We start from the raw sequence: 20522 nt of genomic DNA, 5'->3' as shown, positions 1-20522 counted from the left end.
CACAACTAAAAGAAAGGTATGAACAAGGCACACCCATTTTTTAATGGATCCTAACAATGCACAAAAATGAGAGAGATGGAGAATGGAAGAATGGTCTCAAGGTAACAAGTAATCCATGAACACATGATCACAAAATGTGAAGTGGACAAGTAATCAAGTCAAAATTAAGAATGCACCATGGTGATAGGCATCTCTCAAGGAACAACACTCAACCTTACCAAATGTGTATGGGTTTGTGTTTACACTTAAGCACCACATGTAACTAGCACATCCAAATTTTGACAAGATTATAATCCATTCAACTTGAAATACACATGCATCAAAATATCAAAAGGACTTTTATTGGCTTGTAATGTGATACAAAATGAAAGAAGGGGTTAAAGGCTCGAAGAGGGTGACAATGAATATCAATGCAAGGTAGGTTTATTTGACTAGTGGTTAAAAGAAAGAAGGCCTAAATCATCTCAATCAATGCATGTGCAACAAGTAATGACAAGAAAAACAAGACAAAACCTAGAGTAATATAACACAAGGGTGAAATCACACATGAAAGAGCATGAATGGAATAATGCAATCCATCCACAAAATCCCAAAGAAACCTTGATTGATATCGATGAAAACCGCTCGTGTTGATATCGACTGTAAAAATCTTGACCACCGCTAGTTGCAGCAAGTGTTGAATGAGAGAGTGAAAAAAAAAGAATTTGAGTGAAAGTGAACATTTTCAAAAATAAAATTTCAAATTCTTTATTTTTTGAGAGAATTTGAAATCCCATTATTCTTTTAGTTAATCAAAATAACTTATAAAAATACAAAATTTTCAATTATCTTTTAAATATTGTATTCAAATAAATTATTTTATTATGAATAATCTGAAATTTCCTAATAAAAAAAAAAGAATTTTTCCGTAGAATTACTTCATCCACACACTGGAAAGGTGCTTTGTGTTTTAATTGACTACAAATGCTACAATTGTTCTGCACTGTCGTTAAAGTGAACCAACCAAAGACATTAAAATTTGTGCAAGCATAGACTATGAAAGAGAAAAAGTAATTGGCTGGGGACACCACATACAAATTCACGAAGAAACTAGGAGTGGAGCTAATGGAATGCTTTCTATCATTTATATTTTTTTATTGTCAAGTAAAAAGTTGAAATCCACTTCTTGCTCTGCATATAGGTGCCAACTATTTCATTGAAGTTGGACTACATTTCTTGCACAGGACTGCAACTTCAAGTGCTCTTATAACTTTGTATTTTTTGCTGGTGTATTCGTGTAGCAGCAGCTTCACAAAGCTGGACCTATAGTAATATCAAGGTTCATGATCATCTCAGGTACGATAGCCTTCAGTAACCTTAGGCACTTCCGTTTTGACATGATGGTAACTTTATATTTATTTAGCTTCAATTGACTATTTCACACGAGTGTACTGGCTTACTGAAATTAGGGAAATGGCGTATTGACTATTCAAAAGCACTTAAAATGTGGAATGTGCTATGTTTACTTTAAAATACACTATTCAGTCTCTACCTTACATTTTGGTGGCTAGAGAGTTATAAACCAACTGACAACTTTATTGTTCCATTAACACTGCAAAAGAGAGTAAAGTACAAATTCTCCTGCCCAACTACTAGAGAGTCAATCAAATTGAAGCCAACATAAGGTTATATATTTTGATTGCTGTTCAAGTTCAGTCACTGCCATATATATGGATATGTGAAAATCTTGCCAAGCTAAAAGAACACTCCTTTGCAGGGAAGATACAGATCTTTGATTCGGTGCATTAGTGAGGGAGAAGATCTAGGTCATTGAGAATAAAAGGCTGCAAAATATTATGAGCAGAAGCTTTGATATATTCTTTGATCATTGAGGTTGATCAGAATGTGTTATTGATATATGATAGATATACTCTTTAGACACAGGAGTACTGTACTTCAAGTTGACTGCTATATGTAGTTACTTTAGGTGTTTAAATTTTAAGAATTAGAGTATTTAAAACAGAACACTATTAGAAAAATATTCCCTTAGTTTTTTAGTATCAACCTTAACTCCTGAATTTCTTTAATAATTCATCCTCCCTCTGACCCGATTTTGATTTTGTGTCTTCGAGTTATTCAAAAGCGTCTTGACATTGCCATGGATATAGTGCTAAAATCAAAATCAAAGATCAAATTTACTTTGAGTTCAAAAAAAGTTATACAATTCATTTATGGTTGAACCTACATTTGGTTTGGGTGCACATGCAGCTGCATTTATTATTCAGGCAGTGAAGAATGTTGTTGCCACTAGCAGGACCATGGTTTGCACTATATACCAACCAAGCATCGACATATTTGAGACTGTTAGTGCTTAGCTCTACTGAGTTTTAAAAGATTGGCTAAGATTTTGTTAAAACATAAGCACTTAGACAATGAAGGAAAGCTGGAGTTGCTGCACATGATGTCCAACGTTATGTCAAAGAATAAGATCGGGCTGCACAATGCACAAGGCAAGATGAAATGTCAAATGAAGAATTGAAGCTGCAGGATTCACGATGTCGGATACAATGACCAGGACATCCTGCCTGAAAATACTGGAATTGCTAAAAGCATTGAAGCTGCAGGATCCACGATGTCGGATACAATGTCCAGGACATCCTGCCCGAAAATACTAGAGTTGCTAAAAGCATTGAAGCTGCAGGATCCACGATGTCGGATACGATGTCCAGGACATCTGGCCCGAAAATACTGGACATATAAATCTGTTATATCTTTAACAGATTATTGTGCAGTTAGCAAGAGATAAGATGATCTATCTTTAGGAACGAATTAAAAGATAATTAAAGTTCGAATTACAAACTAGAAGAGTTCGTTCAGGGATTAAAGATTAAAGATTAAAGATAAAAACTAAAAGATCAAACTGTATCTTTTAGATCTTTAAGTGCAGATTTTTCAGAAGAATGATAGATCTCATCCAGCACAAGAAGTTGCAGTCCAGATACGCTCACTGCTATATAAACACGAAGGCTGCACGAGTTTTGTACCAAGTCCGGGATTGAAGAGTTGTTTTGTGAGTTTTGGGACTTGAGTGTTTTGTGAGCCACCTTGATGGTACCCTAACATCAAGTGTTGGACCTGAGTGTGTAGAGTTGATCTCTTGTGTGTAGAGTTGATCTCTTGTGTGTAGAGTTGATCTCTAGTGTGTAGAGTTGATCTCTTTTGTTCAGAGAGCAATCTCTGGTGTGTTGTTTTGATTTGATTGTAAACACGGGAGTGTGATTGAGAGGGAGTGAGAGGGGTTCTCATATCTAAGAGTGGCTCTTAGGTAGAGGTCGCACGGGTAGTGGTTAGGTGAGAAGGTTGTAAACAGTGGCTGTTAGACCTTGAACTAACACTATTTTAGTGGATTTCCTCCCTGGCTTGGTAGCCCCCAGATGTAGGTGAGGTTGCACCGAACTGGGTTAACAATTCTCTTGTGTTATTTACTTGGTTAATCTGTTCATACTCCCAAATATAATCTGCATGTTCTGAAGCGTGATGTCGTGACATCCGGTACGACATCTGTCATCGGTATCAGAATTTCAATTGGTATCAGAGCGGGCACTCGAAATCACTGAGTGAGACCTAGGGAGATAAATAGCCTTTAAACTTAAAAAAAAAACAGTCTTTAAAATATATAATAAGTTTATCTTAATGTACAAAATAAGATATTATATTTATGATACGACACCGGTGAATGTAAGGAGGTGAGGAGAGAGAAAGGGGGGATGGTGGTTGTTTAGGGAAATATTTCTTTGGAGAAGGAGTCACAGAGACTCTGGTTGTCATTCTCAATTCTTGTACTAGCTTTCTACTATCTTTCATATTAAATAACACTGTTATATTGAATTTCTACTTTTCATACCACTGTGACTGTGAGTTCTAACATTAGTCCGACCTGCCAGATTCATATGAGATAGGACTAGCATAACTTCAAGGGATTCTATGCCACCAAAAATGACAGAGAGAGTTGACGTGTTGGAGGCAAGAATGACTACGCTGGAGAACTCCTTGATGTAGTCCATGGAAGAGTTTCATCACTCCTTGATGACAGAGTTCATCAAATTGTGCGATTGTCGTGTCAATGATGAGACCCATTCACCATCGTTCAGTGCAAAATCAGTGTCAGAATACAAAATGGCAACAAAGAAGGTGTACCTTGCCCTTAACTTTAACGCTATGTCATCCTAAGGTGCTGCTAGATGGAAGGATCTTATCAACATCCATGAATGATAAATCATAGTATATATCAAACTGCTGCCGAATCAGAAAAATGGAAGTGCTAACATATAACTTTGCATCAACTAAGTTCGTTGAAATAAGTGGACTCGAACTGCTGACATCCACCATAGGTTAAACCACCGCCTCTCAGGCCTCGACAATAACTCCCCCCCTCCCCCCGAACACAGCCCAACTCACAATTGTGCTCTCCAACGAGCAACTCTTCTCCAAAGTTTCTGAGTTGGAGTATAATTAAATATATGTTCTTAGTTTGAATATTTTCTTCCTCTTTATGTCATTCTTGAGAACTTAATTAGTTAATGATATTTGTTTCAATAAAAATATTTAATTTAATTTTATAAACAAATGTTTTTTTGAATATGCATGAAAAAATGAATGACCCGCTATGTTTTTATTTTATTTTATTTTAGTCTAACTAAATTTTAAATCTAACATATTCATTTAAGGTATTATAAAAATTAATTTAATTAATTAAAATGTAAAAAGTAAAAAAATAATTGTAGTCAATATTGAGGATTGAATCAAAATTACATATTTTTTAAAATAGGAATTAAATGTTTGTATTTTAAAATAGGAGAATCAAAATTACAGATTTAACAAAATAGAAGAACCAAAGTTGTATTTAAGGCTTTTATTTTAATAATTAATAGTTTTGAATTAAATTTTTATTAAATTAAATGATCTAGTAATCAAATTAATAATTTAAAAAAATCCAATATTATAGCATCATGCCCTTTATTTAGTTGTCAACATTTTTGTTATTAACGATCAACACCCTGTCTAATTGACTGTTGAAGCAAAATTCTTAATTTAAATAAATAGAAGACTACATGTCTCTAATTTTTTTATAGGAGAACTAAAATTCGAAATTAAATAAAATATGGTAACCGAAATATTATTTTAGCCTAAAATATTAGTTGAATGTCAATTTTTTTTAAACGTATCTCATGTGTTGTACGTCAGCACAAAAATTGTACAAACCAAATCAACCCTGCGTAATTTCACTTTTTTTAATTACACAAATTATATGTTTATCATTAAAGTTGTCTCAACTAAGTTGATTGAACACATAAGTTATTCACTACTAGAAATATTGTATTTTACGACGCACATTCTACGTCGGTCGTACATTACCCGACGTAGTAATGCACACGGTGGCATTTCCGTAAATATATAAGTTTTATATATGGCGCCTTTCGTATACGACGACGTTTCACTTAAACGCCGCGTTTGTAGCTTTGGTGGAACTAATCTAAGACGGTGTGTTTATAGACACCGTCGTAGTTGTGGTCAGAGACAAAGACGGTGTTACGTATGCACCGTCTTTAATTTTGTTCTTTAAATACTCCTTGTTTCACGATGATTCAACACTCTCGCGTCCTCGAAAAAGCTATACCAAAACCCTAATGCGCATGCGCTCTGTTGCCTGAAGTCATCCCAGCGACGACTCCGTCGTGCCCACCGTGACATTGCCTTTTCGACCACCAAGAACAAAAACCCTAGCCATTGTTCTGACCACCACCACGTATCCGATCTCGTGCCCTTTGGAGTGGTGTCGCGACCTTGCTAGTGTGAAGGTAAGCATGTCGAAGTTTTTGAGTTCTTGTTTCATAATATAAGTTTTTTAGTTCTTGTTTCATAATATAAGACTTTTAAAATGTGATTATCGACTTCTTGAGTTGCCCTAACAATGTCATCGTTGAATATGCGAAAAGGATTTGAAGGCCAAAGGGTTTAGTTAAGTCAGAGTACTAACGAAGTTGATGTTGTTGGTTGTTTTGGTTTCGCGTTTTTGTTATCTGGATTGGTGCACTTCGAGCATAGGTTGTTGGATTTATTACATATGCAATTGTGGTTTCGATTATTTTCTTCCATTATTACATATGCGAAGCATGAATCAAATGAGAAGCATGAATCAAATGTGCCAAAATGTTCTGGAAATTAGGTGGTCATACACTCTTACAGTGTAATTGGGTTTTGTTTGGCAATTTTTGTGCAAAATTTATGTTTGTTTGTTTCTTTACCTCTCTTTGCTTATAATTTATGATTCAAATTAATACATAAGATCAGTTTTCTCATCTTCATTTTTTCATAGCAGATAAAGAGGGAAATATCCACCTTGAAGCTGCTGAAGCATCCGAACGTGGTTAGATTATAAGAGGTAACATCCTAACCTGTTTTTTGTTTTTTTTTGTTGACCATGTGTTTTTTCTTTTTCTTTTTCTTGTTTACGTGTAAAAGTGCAGTTAATGCAGTTTAAAATCATTGATTTTATAAGTATTTCCATTTTTTATGTGTTGTTTTGGAATTTCTCTACTTAGTCAGAAAAAGTTAGCTTCGCTTTTATTTTCTTTGTGGAAACATGTGTTACTTGGTTATCGGATCAACAATGTATACAGGTTTTTCACTCATTTACATAGTCAGCAAATTGGAGTAATTAAGCTTTTTCTGAAACTAAGAGTCCAATAACTGCTATTCGAGTTGGATAATTATTTGCGTTGTGTACTTTGGGTTTGAATTATTTTTGTTACATTTTTCAGAGGAACTTAGATCAATTGGAAGACTTACTCAACAAGGTTAAATTGAAGACCATAAGGACGGAACCACCTTCTGCATCTATTGCTGGCACAAGGTACTTTTTGATTATTAATTTTGATTGTGCGTTTACAAATGATTAAAAAAAAATAAATTCTTATGGGGTGTTATTGGTTGGTAAGTTGGTGTATCTTTGGTGTTTCTGTAGATTCTGTAGTTGCTGCGTTACAATTTGTGGCTCCCTCTGCAAAGAGATTCTTTTTTTAAAATCATTTTGACTTAGATCCTATTTGAATGTTTCAACACGACCCACAGTAGGATATCAGATCATTATGGTGTATTTAGGAGCAGATTATCATATTTATACTAATAAGTATATCCAAATGCAAATGTTTTTTTTTGTTTTTTGTGTTTATATTATAATTATTGAGTCAGTATGCTGTTTCCTTTTAGAAACAAATGACAGCCACTTAGAGAATAGTATACATTACTCTCTTTCATCTCTTTTCATTCCTCACACTTTCATCCATTTTCATTCATGTATACCAAACCCATTGTAAAAGTTTGATAGGTCCTGCATTTAAAGTCAAATCAAAATTCAATCCTTAAGAAATAAGGTTGTTGTCTTAAATAGAGAAAAGTAGGACAGTAATATCCACTCCAGGAATAACATAAAATTCCTAATCTTGAATAGTTCCCCAAAATTTAGAATCCTAGTTAGGATAAAGTGCTATCTGTCAGCCTATTGAGATCAAAAGTTTGATTCTGAAAAATGATAGCATTTCTGAGCCTCCAAATTTAAATTGTAGCTGCTATCCACCACATTGTCCTTCTTGTGTTAGAAACCTTTGAAGTTGCTGAGGAGTAGTGCTGGATAAAATTATCCAAAGGCCTACAGTGAAACACCTTGTCTTCCTTTACCCAAGAAAGGTATTCCCACCATATAGCCATAGTTTTGCCACAGGTGAAAAATAGATGGGATGCGGATTCGGGTTGATTGTGACAGAAGGGACATAAATCATTATCTACCTGAATCTGCCTCTTGATCAAGTTGTCCTTCGTGGGAAGTCTGTCCCATAATAACCTCCAAACAAAAGAAAGGGCTTTAGGAGGAAGTTTGATCTCCCAAAGTTTCTTGAATCCCAGGTACAGACCTTGAATGTACCATCTCAGATTTAATAACTTGATAACCAAATTTAGTTGACAAAATCCCAGAGGATTCAGCTCCCCAAACCCAGGTATCATTGAGATTGTTGTTAACTCTGATTTGGTGGATGTGATCAATGAAAATAGAGGCTAGCTGCACCTCATTATCAAACAAGTGTCTTCTCCAAACCATATTCCAGACCCATCCATTCTCTGTCCAAGATCCCACCTCTGCCACCCTTAAATCTCTTTGGGAAGAAATACTGAATAACTCATGGAATTGATCCTTTAGAGGAACTCCTTCATCACCCCAAGGATCTTCCCAAAAGAGGAATTTGTCACCTCTCCCCAGCTTCCACCTGATTTGATTATCAGCACTGACCACATTTTGCTGTTGAAAGATGGCCCTTAAATCAGCCCACCAAGTAGAGAAATACTGCTTTCGAGGACCATACTCCAATCCCCTCCAGCCATTGTACATAGAGATCAGAATTCTGGTCCAAAGCTGGTCTGGTTGGTGGAACATCAGCCACTTCCATTTGAACAACAGAACCTTGTTAAGACTTGGAAGATCTCTAATCCCCAACCCTCCCATATGCTTAGGAAAGCAGCACTGGCTCCAAGAAATCCAAGCAATCTTCCTACTATCTGGTTTTCCCCCCATAGGAATTCTTTGGAATTCAACTTACTAGTGTGTTTGGATTAGATTGATGGTGAAAAAAATCAATTAAATTTTCATGATAAAGATAAAGTGATAAATAGTTGTTTCTGTTTTTTTTTATGGTATGGCCATTATTTTGTGGGATAAAATGGATTGTTGTGTTTTATCCCAACACAATATATACATTGCCGCGGTTTAAAAATTAAAATACTGATTGGCTATAAACGTCACAAAGCATACAGTTGTGGTTTATTTGGTCTTAGCATTTATTGGCGGCTATAATTTGCCACAATGTTTTTTCTATTATTTTTTACCCCTTTTTGAATTTTAATGATCTAAATTAAAACAAAAAAATTTCTAAACATCTTGTCTTCAACAACATTGGAACAGCTCTGAGCTCTCTCTGGTCCTCAATTTGTGCTTTTTATCCTCCAGTTGCAACACCCTAACTCGCTAAGTCACACGCAGCACCGTGATTTTCTGCAGGTTCTCATCCTTAAACCTTTAATTTTCGTCCCTTGATTAAATTTAATAGTTATATATATATATATATATATATATATACACATACACACACACATACATATATATATATATATATATATATATATATATATATATATATATTTACATCTTAAAAACTATAAACCCTAATCTATACTATCTGTCAAATGACCAGACCAAAGACCCCTAATTTAATCGCAGGTCGTCATTCCTGCCAGCAGAACACAGAGGCCAGCATCGTGTGTTGTTCAATCTAAGGTACCTTCTGCCTGCGTTCGTTCTATCAGTTATAGTTTCATTGTTTATTGCATTTGAGGTGGACATGAACTCCCCTGTTATGATATGTTTCCTACTTTGTAACTGTTGATTGTCATTTCTCTCATTAAGTTTCTAAATACTGAAATAACAATACCTGCACAATCAATGAGTGTGTTCTCATAAATTGACTTAAAAGAGTTGAAGCCAAGAAAGTGGCAAGGCGTTCTGATTCATTGGAACAATTTGTCTGTGAAATGACGCGTCTTTTGTTTTGAATTCAAATTGTTTACATTTTATATAACATTAAATTGCACTAACTCCCCTTAAAAGTTTTTGATATTGCACAAAACCCTTGGTTTTTTAACGTTTACAACTACTTTCTTACAAGGGTACATGGTGTAATGATTTTCAATCAATTAATGGTATAGTGTAATGTACAAGGATATTAGTGTCATGTTTTGCAAACAATTAATAGGGTTAGTGTACGAGTAGAAAAAACAGGGATATCAGGGGGAATTTCAGTGACATTTACTGTAATTTACTCTTCATTGATATATTTTTTTTTTGGAAAGCAAATATATATATATATATATATATATATATATATATATATATATATATATATATATATATATATATATATATATATATATATTGATTAAAAAAGTACCAGAGGTACTACAAGATACATAGTAGACCTGTAAAACAGGAAAGAAAAACCACCCTACAAAAACCATTGTCAATCTTGGAACCAATTTCTTGACCATCCTCCCCTTTATTAACATTTCTATTATTGTTCTCAGCAGCAACTTGTTCATACAATTCAATTAGTTTACTATTATCCTCAATCAAGGCTTTAAGTTTCATCTTGAGTTCATCATTCTCCTTTGCCAGCATAATTGCTGTCTCATGAGCCTCTGCTTCTTTTTTTTTTTTTGAACAACCAAAAATAATATTATATATATAAGAAGCATAGTACCAGAGGTACTACAGGAAAACAAAGGGTAGCATCCCCTAAAACACAGAAAAATAACCAACAGCCACCAAAATCAATAAAACCCATCCCGACAAATGACACATTAAATGAATGACAAAGACATATAAGAGGACCATTGGTGAAAAGGAACAGTAAAATCCTTTTCCTATCCCCTCAACCAAGACCAAGTGAGATAAATAGATCTGTCCATCAATTTAGATATGTCAAAAGACTGGTTGTTGAAAACCATGTCGTTTCTAAGGCTCCAAATGGATTTGGTAGCTGCAATCCACCAAATCTTCCTCCTTCTGTTAGAATTCCTCGATCCAGCCAATGAACAATGCTGAAGAAAGTTTTCCATAGGCTTGCTGTGCAAAACTCTATCTTCCTTCACCCATGAGTTGAATTCCCACCATAATGGCATAACTTTATAACAAGTGAAGAAAAGGTGAGAAGCAGATTCCACTTGGCTTTGGCAGAAAGGGCATAGATCGTTTTGGAGGACAATCTGTCTACTGATTAAATTATCCTTAGAAGGAAGCCTATCCCAGAGTAATCTCCAGGCAAAGGATAAAGCTGCAGGGGGGATTTTGATTTCCCATAGCTGTCTAAAGCCACTGTTTGGCTGATGGAGAGGCTGCTCAAATCTGAGACAGTTGTAAGCAGAATTTATAGAGAACATTCCCGTTGGTTGAGCTCCCCACACCCAGTCATCCTTCAAGTCTGTAACAAGACTTATAGCTGAGGTCTGGTCGATAAAAGCTGTGGCTTCCCCCAATTCACTATCAAAAAGATGTCTTCTCCAAGAAAATTTCCACTCCCAACCATTTTCTCCAAAAATCCCCATGCTTGCCACTGTCTGAAGTTTTTGAGAAGATACCTCATATAAATCTGGGTATTTTTCTCTAAGAACAGAGCCATCACCCACCCAAGAGTCTTCCCAAAATAAGATTTGATCAAACATTAAAATATAATAAAATTAAAAATTAAAAAATCAAATAATACTTTTTTATGTTATTATTTTCCCTTTTTATACATATCTTTTAAATTTATATTCTTTATTACATTTTAAATATGAAAATGAGTTGTAACAAAAAAATGAATGATTAACATTTAAGATAAAAAAAATATTAGTAAAAAGATAAGTTTTAAAGATTAATTGAAATGCAATTAAAGTTCAAGGTGCCTATTTATGAAAAAGTTAAAGTTTAAATATCAATCATAATAATTTTAAAGTTCATGTTGTCTATTTGAAAGAAAAAGTATAATTTAAGTATTAATTAAGACAAAATTAAAGTTGAGGCTGTCTATTTGAAAAAAATAAAATTAAAGGGACTTAATGCTCCTTTCCCATTTTAAAATTATAAATCAATGTTATGGGGAATATAAACTCTAACCCCATTTGATTGGGAGAAAAAAAATAGATAGAAGTGAAGTTATTTTCATGAGATCTACTAGAAAACACTTTTTTTTCCCAAATTGGAATGAAATGGAGCAGAATAATTAATCTCTATTTCATTTTTATTTTTTAGTTTTTATTATTATATAAAAAATTAAAAAAAATTGTTATTTGATTTTCTTTTTCACTCATCAAAATAAGTAGAGAGAAATTTCTCTACTCCCCCTCCCTATTTCTATTAATCTAAATAATATACTTTATTTCTCTTTTATTTGTATCATTCTTATTTCTCCTTTAATTTACCTATTTTCAATTCTCATAATTAAGCAAATCAAATAATATGAATTGGCAGGTAAAAATGTGAGTAATGTAGCAGTTTTATTACCTCAGCATCAAACTTCGCGTGCCCAGTGAGGTTAGGACTGCAGAAACTATGTTGATACGACTGACAATTATATAAATCTTTGTCCCACCCTGAACTTGATCTTATCATCATTTTACTATTGAAGAGTGCTGTCGGGTGTAATCTACACAGAATAACATTAAAGATATATCAAAATTTTATCCATGTTTTAATACATGCATTATAGTTAATTTCCCCACTGGCTAGTTTTCTTTTCTTTACCTTGAAGAGCCATGAGCACTGATTTCATAAGGCGTTTGTTCCATAAACACAGATGATGGCAAATAATTTCTATTATCATTCCCAAAGTGTCGTGGGGCATTAAGTCTTCCGTACATATAAAAAATACTATGCCTTCCTTGCAGTGACCTATTCTGAGTTTGCTTCACCTTGCTGCCTAGATCTCCACAGATATCTCTACTCCAGGATTTTAGTCTATGTTTTAGGTTCTGAAGTTTGCATTTTAGAGCATACCCTCCCCAACCCAAAGGCTGGTTTTGTATAGCCTGTCGTAGATAAAACATATCAAGTCAGAGAGAATGTGACAGACAAATGGACTAGTAAGTTGAATAAAGTTTTTTTTTTTTAAAAATAAGAGTACAAACAAGTGTGATCTAGACCTGAATCTTGAGAAACTCATTTTCCTCCCTAACCAAAGACTGCCATCGTGATTTTCAACTTGACTCCTAAAGACAAATATTAATAAGAATTAAATAGTTGAATAAGTCATATTCACAAAAAATTTAAAATGCAAGCACAAAAAATTACAAACAACTATAAATGTAAGATAATTAAGCAGAAAGACATTCTATCTTTTTACACATTGGATATCTAAATAATTACTAGGGCTCCTTATTCAATGACTGGCCATATGACAATGATTGACATATGGACTGAGCTTCTAGAATATCCACAATGTGATAATAGTGGTAAATGAAGAAAAATAGATGATTTAGAGTTTCCACCCTGACCATTTCTAAAAAGTGGTAAATGAAGAACATGAAGAAACAAAATGTATAGTCTAAACTGCATTCCATGTCTACCACTACCTACTACTAGTTGAGCGCCAGTATTATTCATGTTAGATTTAAAACACACTAATTGAGATGGGCCTGTTTTTCCATTTTCATGAGATTCAATATATGTCCACCAATATTTATACTGGAAAGCTTAATTTAGCAAGATTTGATGACAACACCAAACTGGTAAATTATGTTGATTTCAGAAACTTAGATAAAGACTCATGAAATTTATACAGTGGGTCACTGAAAAGTGACTGCTAATCTGAAAACCTGATAAATGGGCACAATCAAAATCAGATTCTAGGTTCTAGCTTACATCTATGTTGAAGTAAGCTATTGTGACATTCACTGCTTCAAACATGAATATGGATGCAGGAAATACTATATCATTCTTACCTGTTTGGAGATGAGATTACCATCATTATGTACATCTTCGATCATCAAATCAGAATTTTTTTTCTAACATTTGCAAAAGACAAAGAGGTCAAGATAGGAGTTTGCAGTGCCTTTTATTCTAGACACAAGAAAAAATTATTACACTAAAAAAAGTGAAAACCTGAACCCTTACCAGATCTGTTTCATGCATAAATTTCCAATCTAGTGCTTCCAACAACTACACATACAAGTGAAAGGAAAAAAATAAAAATCAACATGAGAGGGATTGACTGAAAATTTTACAAAGTACAAAAGCATCCATTCATACCTTGTTTTCCAATACCATGATTTGTTCACTCATCTGTTCTCGTTCACCTTCCATACAAAATGACTTTAACCTGTTTTGAAGATACATAAGCATTAGCAACATGACATTATGGAAAACATGTATATCACAGAAAAGTCACTGGTAATCTAGCTAGCACTAATTTGTTGGAGAACTTGGACTGGTTGGTTGACTAGTTTCTTTTGAGTTTGACAATACCATAAGGCTGTGTTCTTGCCTCAACTGATTTACATATTTTCATATTTGTGGATATAATAGGCAATGTATATATTGTTCATACTGGAAGATTGATTTTTGGTCATAGAGTAACTATGCCACTTCCCAACCTTTACTTTAATCATGAAATCAAAGTGAGTTACTTTTGCATGCACATGAATAAAAAAAAAGCAACAAAAAAGTATTTTAGCTGTATCAATAAAACATGCCTTCTAATTTCTTCTTTTAGCTGCAAATTTTCCATAGCAAATCTAGTTGCTTCATTATTCCGATCCTCCTGGGCCCGCAAGACCTCAATTTCCTTCAAGTGCTCCTCTTTTTCTTTTAGCAAGTGTGTCTCAGCTGAGATCTTCTCAGAAGCAACTGTTTCTAATCTTTTTATTCCAGCTTCTCGAAAACGTAGTCTCATCTTCAAACTTTGTATCTCATCTTCTCTTTGTCTCACCTAAAATCATCCCATATTTTCAATCATTTAATTCATCACAAAAACATCAAGAATTATCATTATTGATAAATCAACAAAAAATAGTGATTATAAATTAAAACATTGAAAATACTAGAATGGAGCTCTATGACAACAAACTAAATTGATAGGTGTTTCTCATATATAATTATAAATTGCTACTTATAGGTCAAAACTTGTTTATTCTCTCCCTCATTAATCAATCATTCAAAACTGATAACAAAACAATAAGAAATATATGGCTTTTCAAAGATACCAGCTTCATGGACGCTTGAATTTCATCTCTTAGTGCCTGTAATTCCATCTCTTTGTCCTTTTCCCTTCTAAAGGCCCCAACAAGGGCAATGTCATAGTCTTTTTTCTGCAAAAAGAGAAAGATGCTTATCAGTAAACAAGGTTATGGGAGACTGAATGATTTCTTGGACACAAAAAAATATCAACCTGAGATATCCTTTTAACAGAGGTTAATGGACTGAATGATCCTTGCACACCCTCCCACTTGAAGGATCCAGGAGAACCTGGGAAGCTGACAACTGAAATGTCATTATCCTGAATTTCTCCTCCACCAACTAGACCACGCAAACGGGATACTTCTTTCTGAAACCCCAAAAAAAAGTTACAGTACAAACCAGCCAATTTAGTAATTTAGTAGATATCAAGGCAGAAATACAAGTTGTAGGAAGCTTTTCCACTTCCCTATAAACAGTAGGTGAAAAGTAAAAGTAAACTCTTGGCCAATGTACTTTTCTAACAAGAAATTAAGTATTAGGTAATTATGTACAAAGACTCCAATTAAATCAATTAATATTCTTGTAAATTGATGATGGCATGAAAAACCACCCTCAATACTGATGCAGAGCATTTGACCCCATAACTGGTATAGTAGGATAGTAGATAGTGGAATAACCACTATTATGAAATTTATAGATATAAATTAAGTAATTTATATTACATTATATGCTAAAAAATTAAAAAAGTTACACAATTAGTAGTTGAACTAGTAAAGTGATATTCACTTATACTCAAATTATATAATAACATTACACTATCAGTAATAGACATTCCATTCACAAGTTTGTACCATTATAATTACGTTCAAAATTAAGTTCACACATGACATTATTTACAACAGTGTTATTTAGCCGCTTGAAATAGTATTGTAAAATGGCGTTGTCTGAGTAAATTCTTTTTATTTACAAAAATCAAAACCTGTCTGACTAGTTTTTAGTAGTTACAGTTTATATTTGCAGTTTTTTTGGTATTGGTTCAGTTTATTCTTTATTAGTCCTTTCATATATTCAAGTCATTAGTCAAACTTTAGAACATATCTCAGCGGGTCTATCAGTGTATCTATATTTGTCAAGTAGACAAACACATATTCCTTTTCAAGTAAGTATGCCATCATGGGGTCCTTCATTTTACGAAAACCATGTGTGCCCCTACGTATTTCCCAATTTATCATATCATTAAATGTGGTGGATAGGTTTATTGTTAAAAAAAATTATACATATACAGCAAGGCATGATATGAAACATGCAAAAATAGACCTCTGAAATTTGAAGTCAACCATGTGCTGAATTCAAGGTTATTAAAACTGGGGAAGAACCTTACAATTGAGTAGAAATTATAGAAGCAAACATTAGTGAGCCACTTGCAATTTAATTCTTTATAATATGAAGTTGATTGCCGCAAATTATTTTCTACATATTACACAAATGTTTGTCATATATGCGGTTGATTGACGAAAGTCTTATTATTTTTCAGGCTGAATCAGGCACCAAAGAATCACCAAAGAACTCTTTTAATTATTTGCAGGTGTGTTTATTGTTTGTAGTAATAGTTTAAAATATGTTTTTTAAATTCCACAAATGAGAAACATGTATGATGCCTGAAAACATGTATGCGTTTAATGCCTTGATATTCATGCGGTGTAATTGTTCTTTTGAGCTGTCTAGTATGATGTTTATTATGTCATACAATTACCAGAGTACCACAGGTACTATAGGTACAAGTATAGTTTAAACACAATTGTGGTTCAAAAGATGAAATTAGAGGATGGTATTGTGGACCAGCTACAACCCATAACTTAAGTACATGTATGCTGCACCTCTTGGAAGAGGTCTCAGCATTTACCCTTCCTTTGTTGTTTTTTTTTCCCGGGAAAAATCAAATATATTATGTATAAAATTCAGTACTAGGTGTACTGAAGTAGGCTACAATAAATCTCTTCATCTCCGCCTTTTTATTTCCTTACCCGACCATCCCCATAACATGTATTGCAAGCTGTTCAAATTTCTCCAGTCCCCTTGCATGCAGAGCATGTCATTGACCGCTGGAAGATGGCTAATGGAGTTCTCATTGATGAGACAACCCGGTCTTGACCTCCACAACTTCTACATACGGATGGTGTAGTCCCTGGTTTAGCCCCTGAACCATTGCAAGTTCGACAGCTATCTAATCGGCGTATCTCTATCTATTTTTCTATGCGAAAAACTGCTTCTTTAAAGTTGAAAACAAGACTGTAATACTCATGTTTAGAATCATTTGCTCCATTCCAAGAACCTATGGAACCTCTGCCACGATAATTGCCCTCAAACAATGATTCGAACAGATGTAATGGATTGCCCCAACACCCAACAAAAATTTTCAATAATAGTGTCAAGAGCGCTAACAAACCCTACATGTAAGACTTAAGGGGAAAAAACACCCTAAGGCTGCATGTAAGACTTTATAAAAACTTCTACCTAACCCAATTAGAAACCTAGAGGCAATTATAGACTATGAAAATTGTATGGGAATTGCATTCTATTAGAAATGTCTGAAGAAGATAACATGAAAAATATAATCTTAATCTCCAAATACAAAAGTAATATTTTCCAAATGTCATTACGAATGGGACTTTTCATTTCCTGTTACTAAGATGAAAATTCTCCTTAAAGGAGGCTGCTTTTAATGGACAGAAATCTGCACAAACTTAATGGGGGAGAAGAGCATTCAAGTTGAATAACTATTGAAGAAGTGGTATGTCTCAAGTTTAATTACTCCAATTGCAGCTCTGTTGGACAAGGAAAACTGTAAGCACGATCTTCTAAACAGGACTCGGTTAAACAAACAGAGCTTTCCACATCCTGGAAATCCAGCTAATTGGAGCTAAGCTAGAAGTCCCTCATCCTACGAAGTGGTATCTCACTTGTAAATACAACAATTGCCTCCATAATTTTCTATCTGATTAGTAACTCATCCCATACTATACAACATAAATTAATTAATAGAAAAATTCAATATCCATAGGGAAATAGCTACGGTCGGGTGAGTTTGATACATCTTACGTTATGTACTCAGTACATTTGTGGAAAGCCAAATCACCCCAACGTAAGTGAAAATTACATTATAAATTGCAGTAACGCAGGCTTTATAACTTCGAAGTCTACGATGATTGCCAAGCAATCTGCATCAGTCTATAAACCCTATACACTACATCATCTAGGACCACAATCACATCACCCTTCAAACCTTTCTATAAATAGATTCTAATTCCCCAATAAATTTGGTAACTACGAAAATTGTGTTTGACACAGACTATTTTTCCCAATTTCAGCTGATTTGATATTTTATAAATGTTTGAAAAATGAAGTTGAATTTGAATTGCACCACTTTCCTCATTCAATTTCGATGCTGTCGTTTATGCAGTTTTTGTTGAAAAATGCCAAATCCCTTGAAACAGCCATGCACCATTTGACTTGTTAGCATTGTTGGTCCAACTAACTACACTTGCTATTGTGTTTTGTAATGCAGCGTTTTGTACAAACGGTGCAGTGCTGCTGTGTTTTCTACTGCAATTGGTGCTCTATGCTTGTGATGCATGTCAAGTAATCCCTAAGCCACTAACGTTTTACATAGAAGGCGTAACATGGATCAAAGTTGGATGAACACATCACGTATCACTGAAGAGTACGAGAATGGTGTTGAAGAGTTTTTGCAGTTTGCTCAAAGTAAAGCGGAACCTATGTGGGGGAAATTTTTTTGTCCATGTGTGAAGTGTGCAAATGGGAGGCGCCAAACAATTGATGACATAAGAACTCATCTTATTTGTGAGGGAATAATTTGTAGCTACACAAAGTGGATATGGCATGGGGAATCCCTCGATACAGCTGACATGTCACAGCCTGACGATGTTACTACAGCCAGTGGAAATCCTATAGAAGAAATGATTCGCGATCTTGGGCAAGCGGGGTTTGAAGAGGCACATGCAGCGTTGTATGACAACATAGAAGTTGATTCAAAAATGCCTTTGTATTCCGGCTGCACATCTTTCACAAAGTTGTCTGCTGTGTTAGGTCTAGTTAACTTGAAGGCCCAATTTGGGTGGAGTGACAAGAGTTTTAGTGAGTTGCTGATGTTGTTGAAAACAATTCTTCCTGCTGATAACGTGTTGCCAAAGAATCACTACGAAGCAAAGAAGATTTTATGTCCAGTTGGGATGCAGTATGAAAAAATTCATGCATGTTGTAATGACTGCATTTTGTACAGAGATGAATTTGCTGAACTACATGACTGCCCTGTGTGCGGGGTTTCAAGGTACAAAACGAGCAACGGAGATTCTACTGTACTAGTATCTGCCGCCAACCGCCGTCCAGCGAAGGTGTGTTGGTATCTCCCAATAATACGAAGGTTTAAGCGGTTGTTTGCTAATGGGGAAGATGCAAAAAACCTTATGTGGCATGCAAATACCAGAAAATCAGATGGATTGATGCGACATCCTGCAGATAGCCCGCAATGGAAGGCAATTGATCGTCTATATCCTGACTTTGGGGCCGAGCCTAGAAATTTAAGGCTTGGTCTTGCAACAGACGGAATGAACCCATTTGGAACATTAACTACTAACCATAGCTCGTGGCCCGTTTTGCTGTTCATTTATAATCTCCCTCCGTGGTTGTGCATGAAGCGAAAGTATGTTATGCTGAGTATGATGATAGCTGGTCCAAGACAACCAGGTAATGATATCAACATATATCTAAGACCTTTAATTGACGATTTGCGGAAATTGTGGGATGAAGGGGTTGATGTATGGGACGCAAATTTGCAGCATGCTTTCAAGTTGCGTGCAATGGTTTTTTGTACCATAAATGACTTTCCAGCCTACGGAAATTTAAGTGGATATAGTGTCAAAGGACATCACACATGTCCTATATGTGAGCAAAATATAAGTTTCCGCCAACTTAAACATGGAAAGAAGACTGTCTATACTAGGCATCGAAGATTTCTCAAACAGTTTCATCCGTATCGACGATTGAAGAAGGCATTCGATGGAACTCAAGAACATGAAACCGCGCCAATTCCATTAACAGGTGATGAAGTATATTAGCGGGTCAAGGATGTCGAAAATATGTTCGGCAAGTCCCAAAAAAAACCATCATCCACTTCAAACATGTGGAAAAAGAAGTCTATTTTCTTTGATCTTCCGTACTGGTCCGATAATCATGTTAGGCATTGTATAGACATGATGCATGTCGAGAAAAATGTTTGTGATTCTTTAATTGGGACCCTCCTAAACATGAAAGGCAAGACAAAGGATGGTTTCAAGTGTCGTCAAGACTTGGTTGACATGGGTATACGTCAGGTTTTGCATCCTATCTCAAAAGGTACCAGGACATATCTGCCCCCAGCCTGTTATACAATGTCAACAGCTGAAAAGAGAAGTTTTTGTGAATGCTTGCGTAATATGAAAGTCCCACAAGGCTACTCTTCAAACATCAAGAGTTTTGTGTCTGTGAATGAGCTTAAGTTGGTTGGCTTGAAATCGCATGATTGTCATGTGTTAATGCAACAAATTTTGCCTGTTGCAATCCGCGGAACATTGCTTGAGAAGGTCCGTGTTGCAATCAGTCGCTTGTGTTTCATTTTTAATGCTATATGTGTGAAGGTCATTGACCCTAAACAGTTGGATGCTTTGGAAGA

At 34.8% G+C, this 20522-nt stretch overlaps 1 protein-coding gene across 1 annotated transcript; it reads left to right on the top strand.

The window, feature by feature from the left end:
* The first annotated feature begins 18474 nt into the window (after positions 1-18474).
* LOC106798551 (uncharacterized) lies at positions 18475-19929 on the top strand. The gene has a single exon (XM_014775150.1). The coding sequence runs from the start codon at positions 18475-18477 to the stop codon at positions 19927-19929; it is 1455 nt and encodes a 484-aa protein (XP_014630636.1).
* The last annotated feature ends 593 nt before the right edge of the window (positions 19930-20522 follow it).

This window comes from Glycine max, chromosome 4 (assembly GCF_000004515.6).
Source record: "Glycine max cultivar Williams 82 chromosome 4, Glycine_max_v4.0, whole genome shotgun sequence".
Classification (NCBI taxonomy): Eukaryota; Viridiplantae; Streptophyta; class Magnoliopsida; order Fabales; family Fabaceae; genus Glycine; species Glycine max.
Note: the sequence above shows the minus strand (reverse complement) of the source record. Positions and strands in the feature narration are given on the sequence as shown.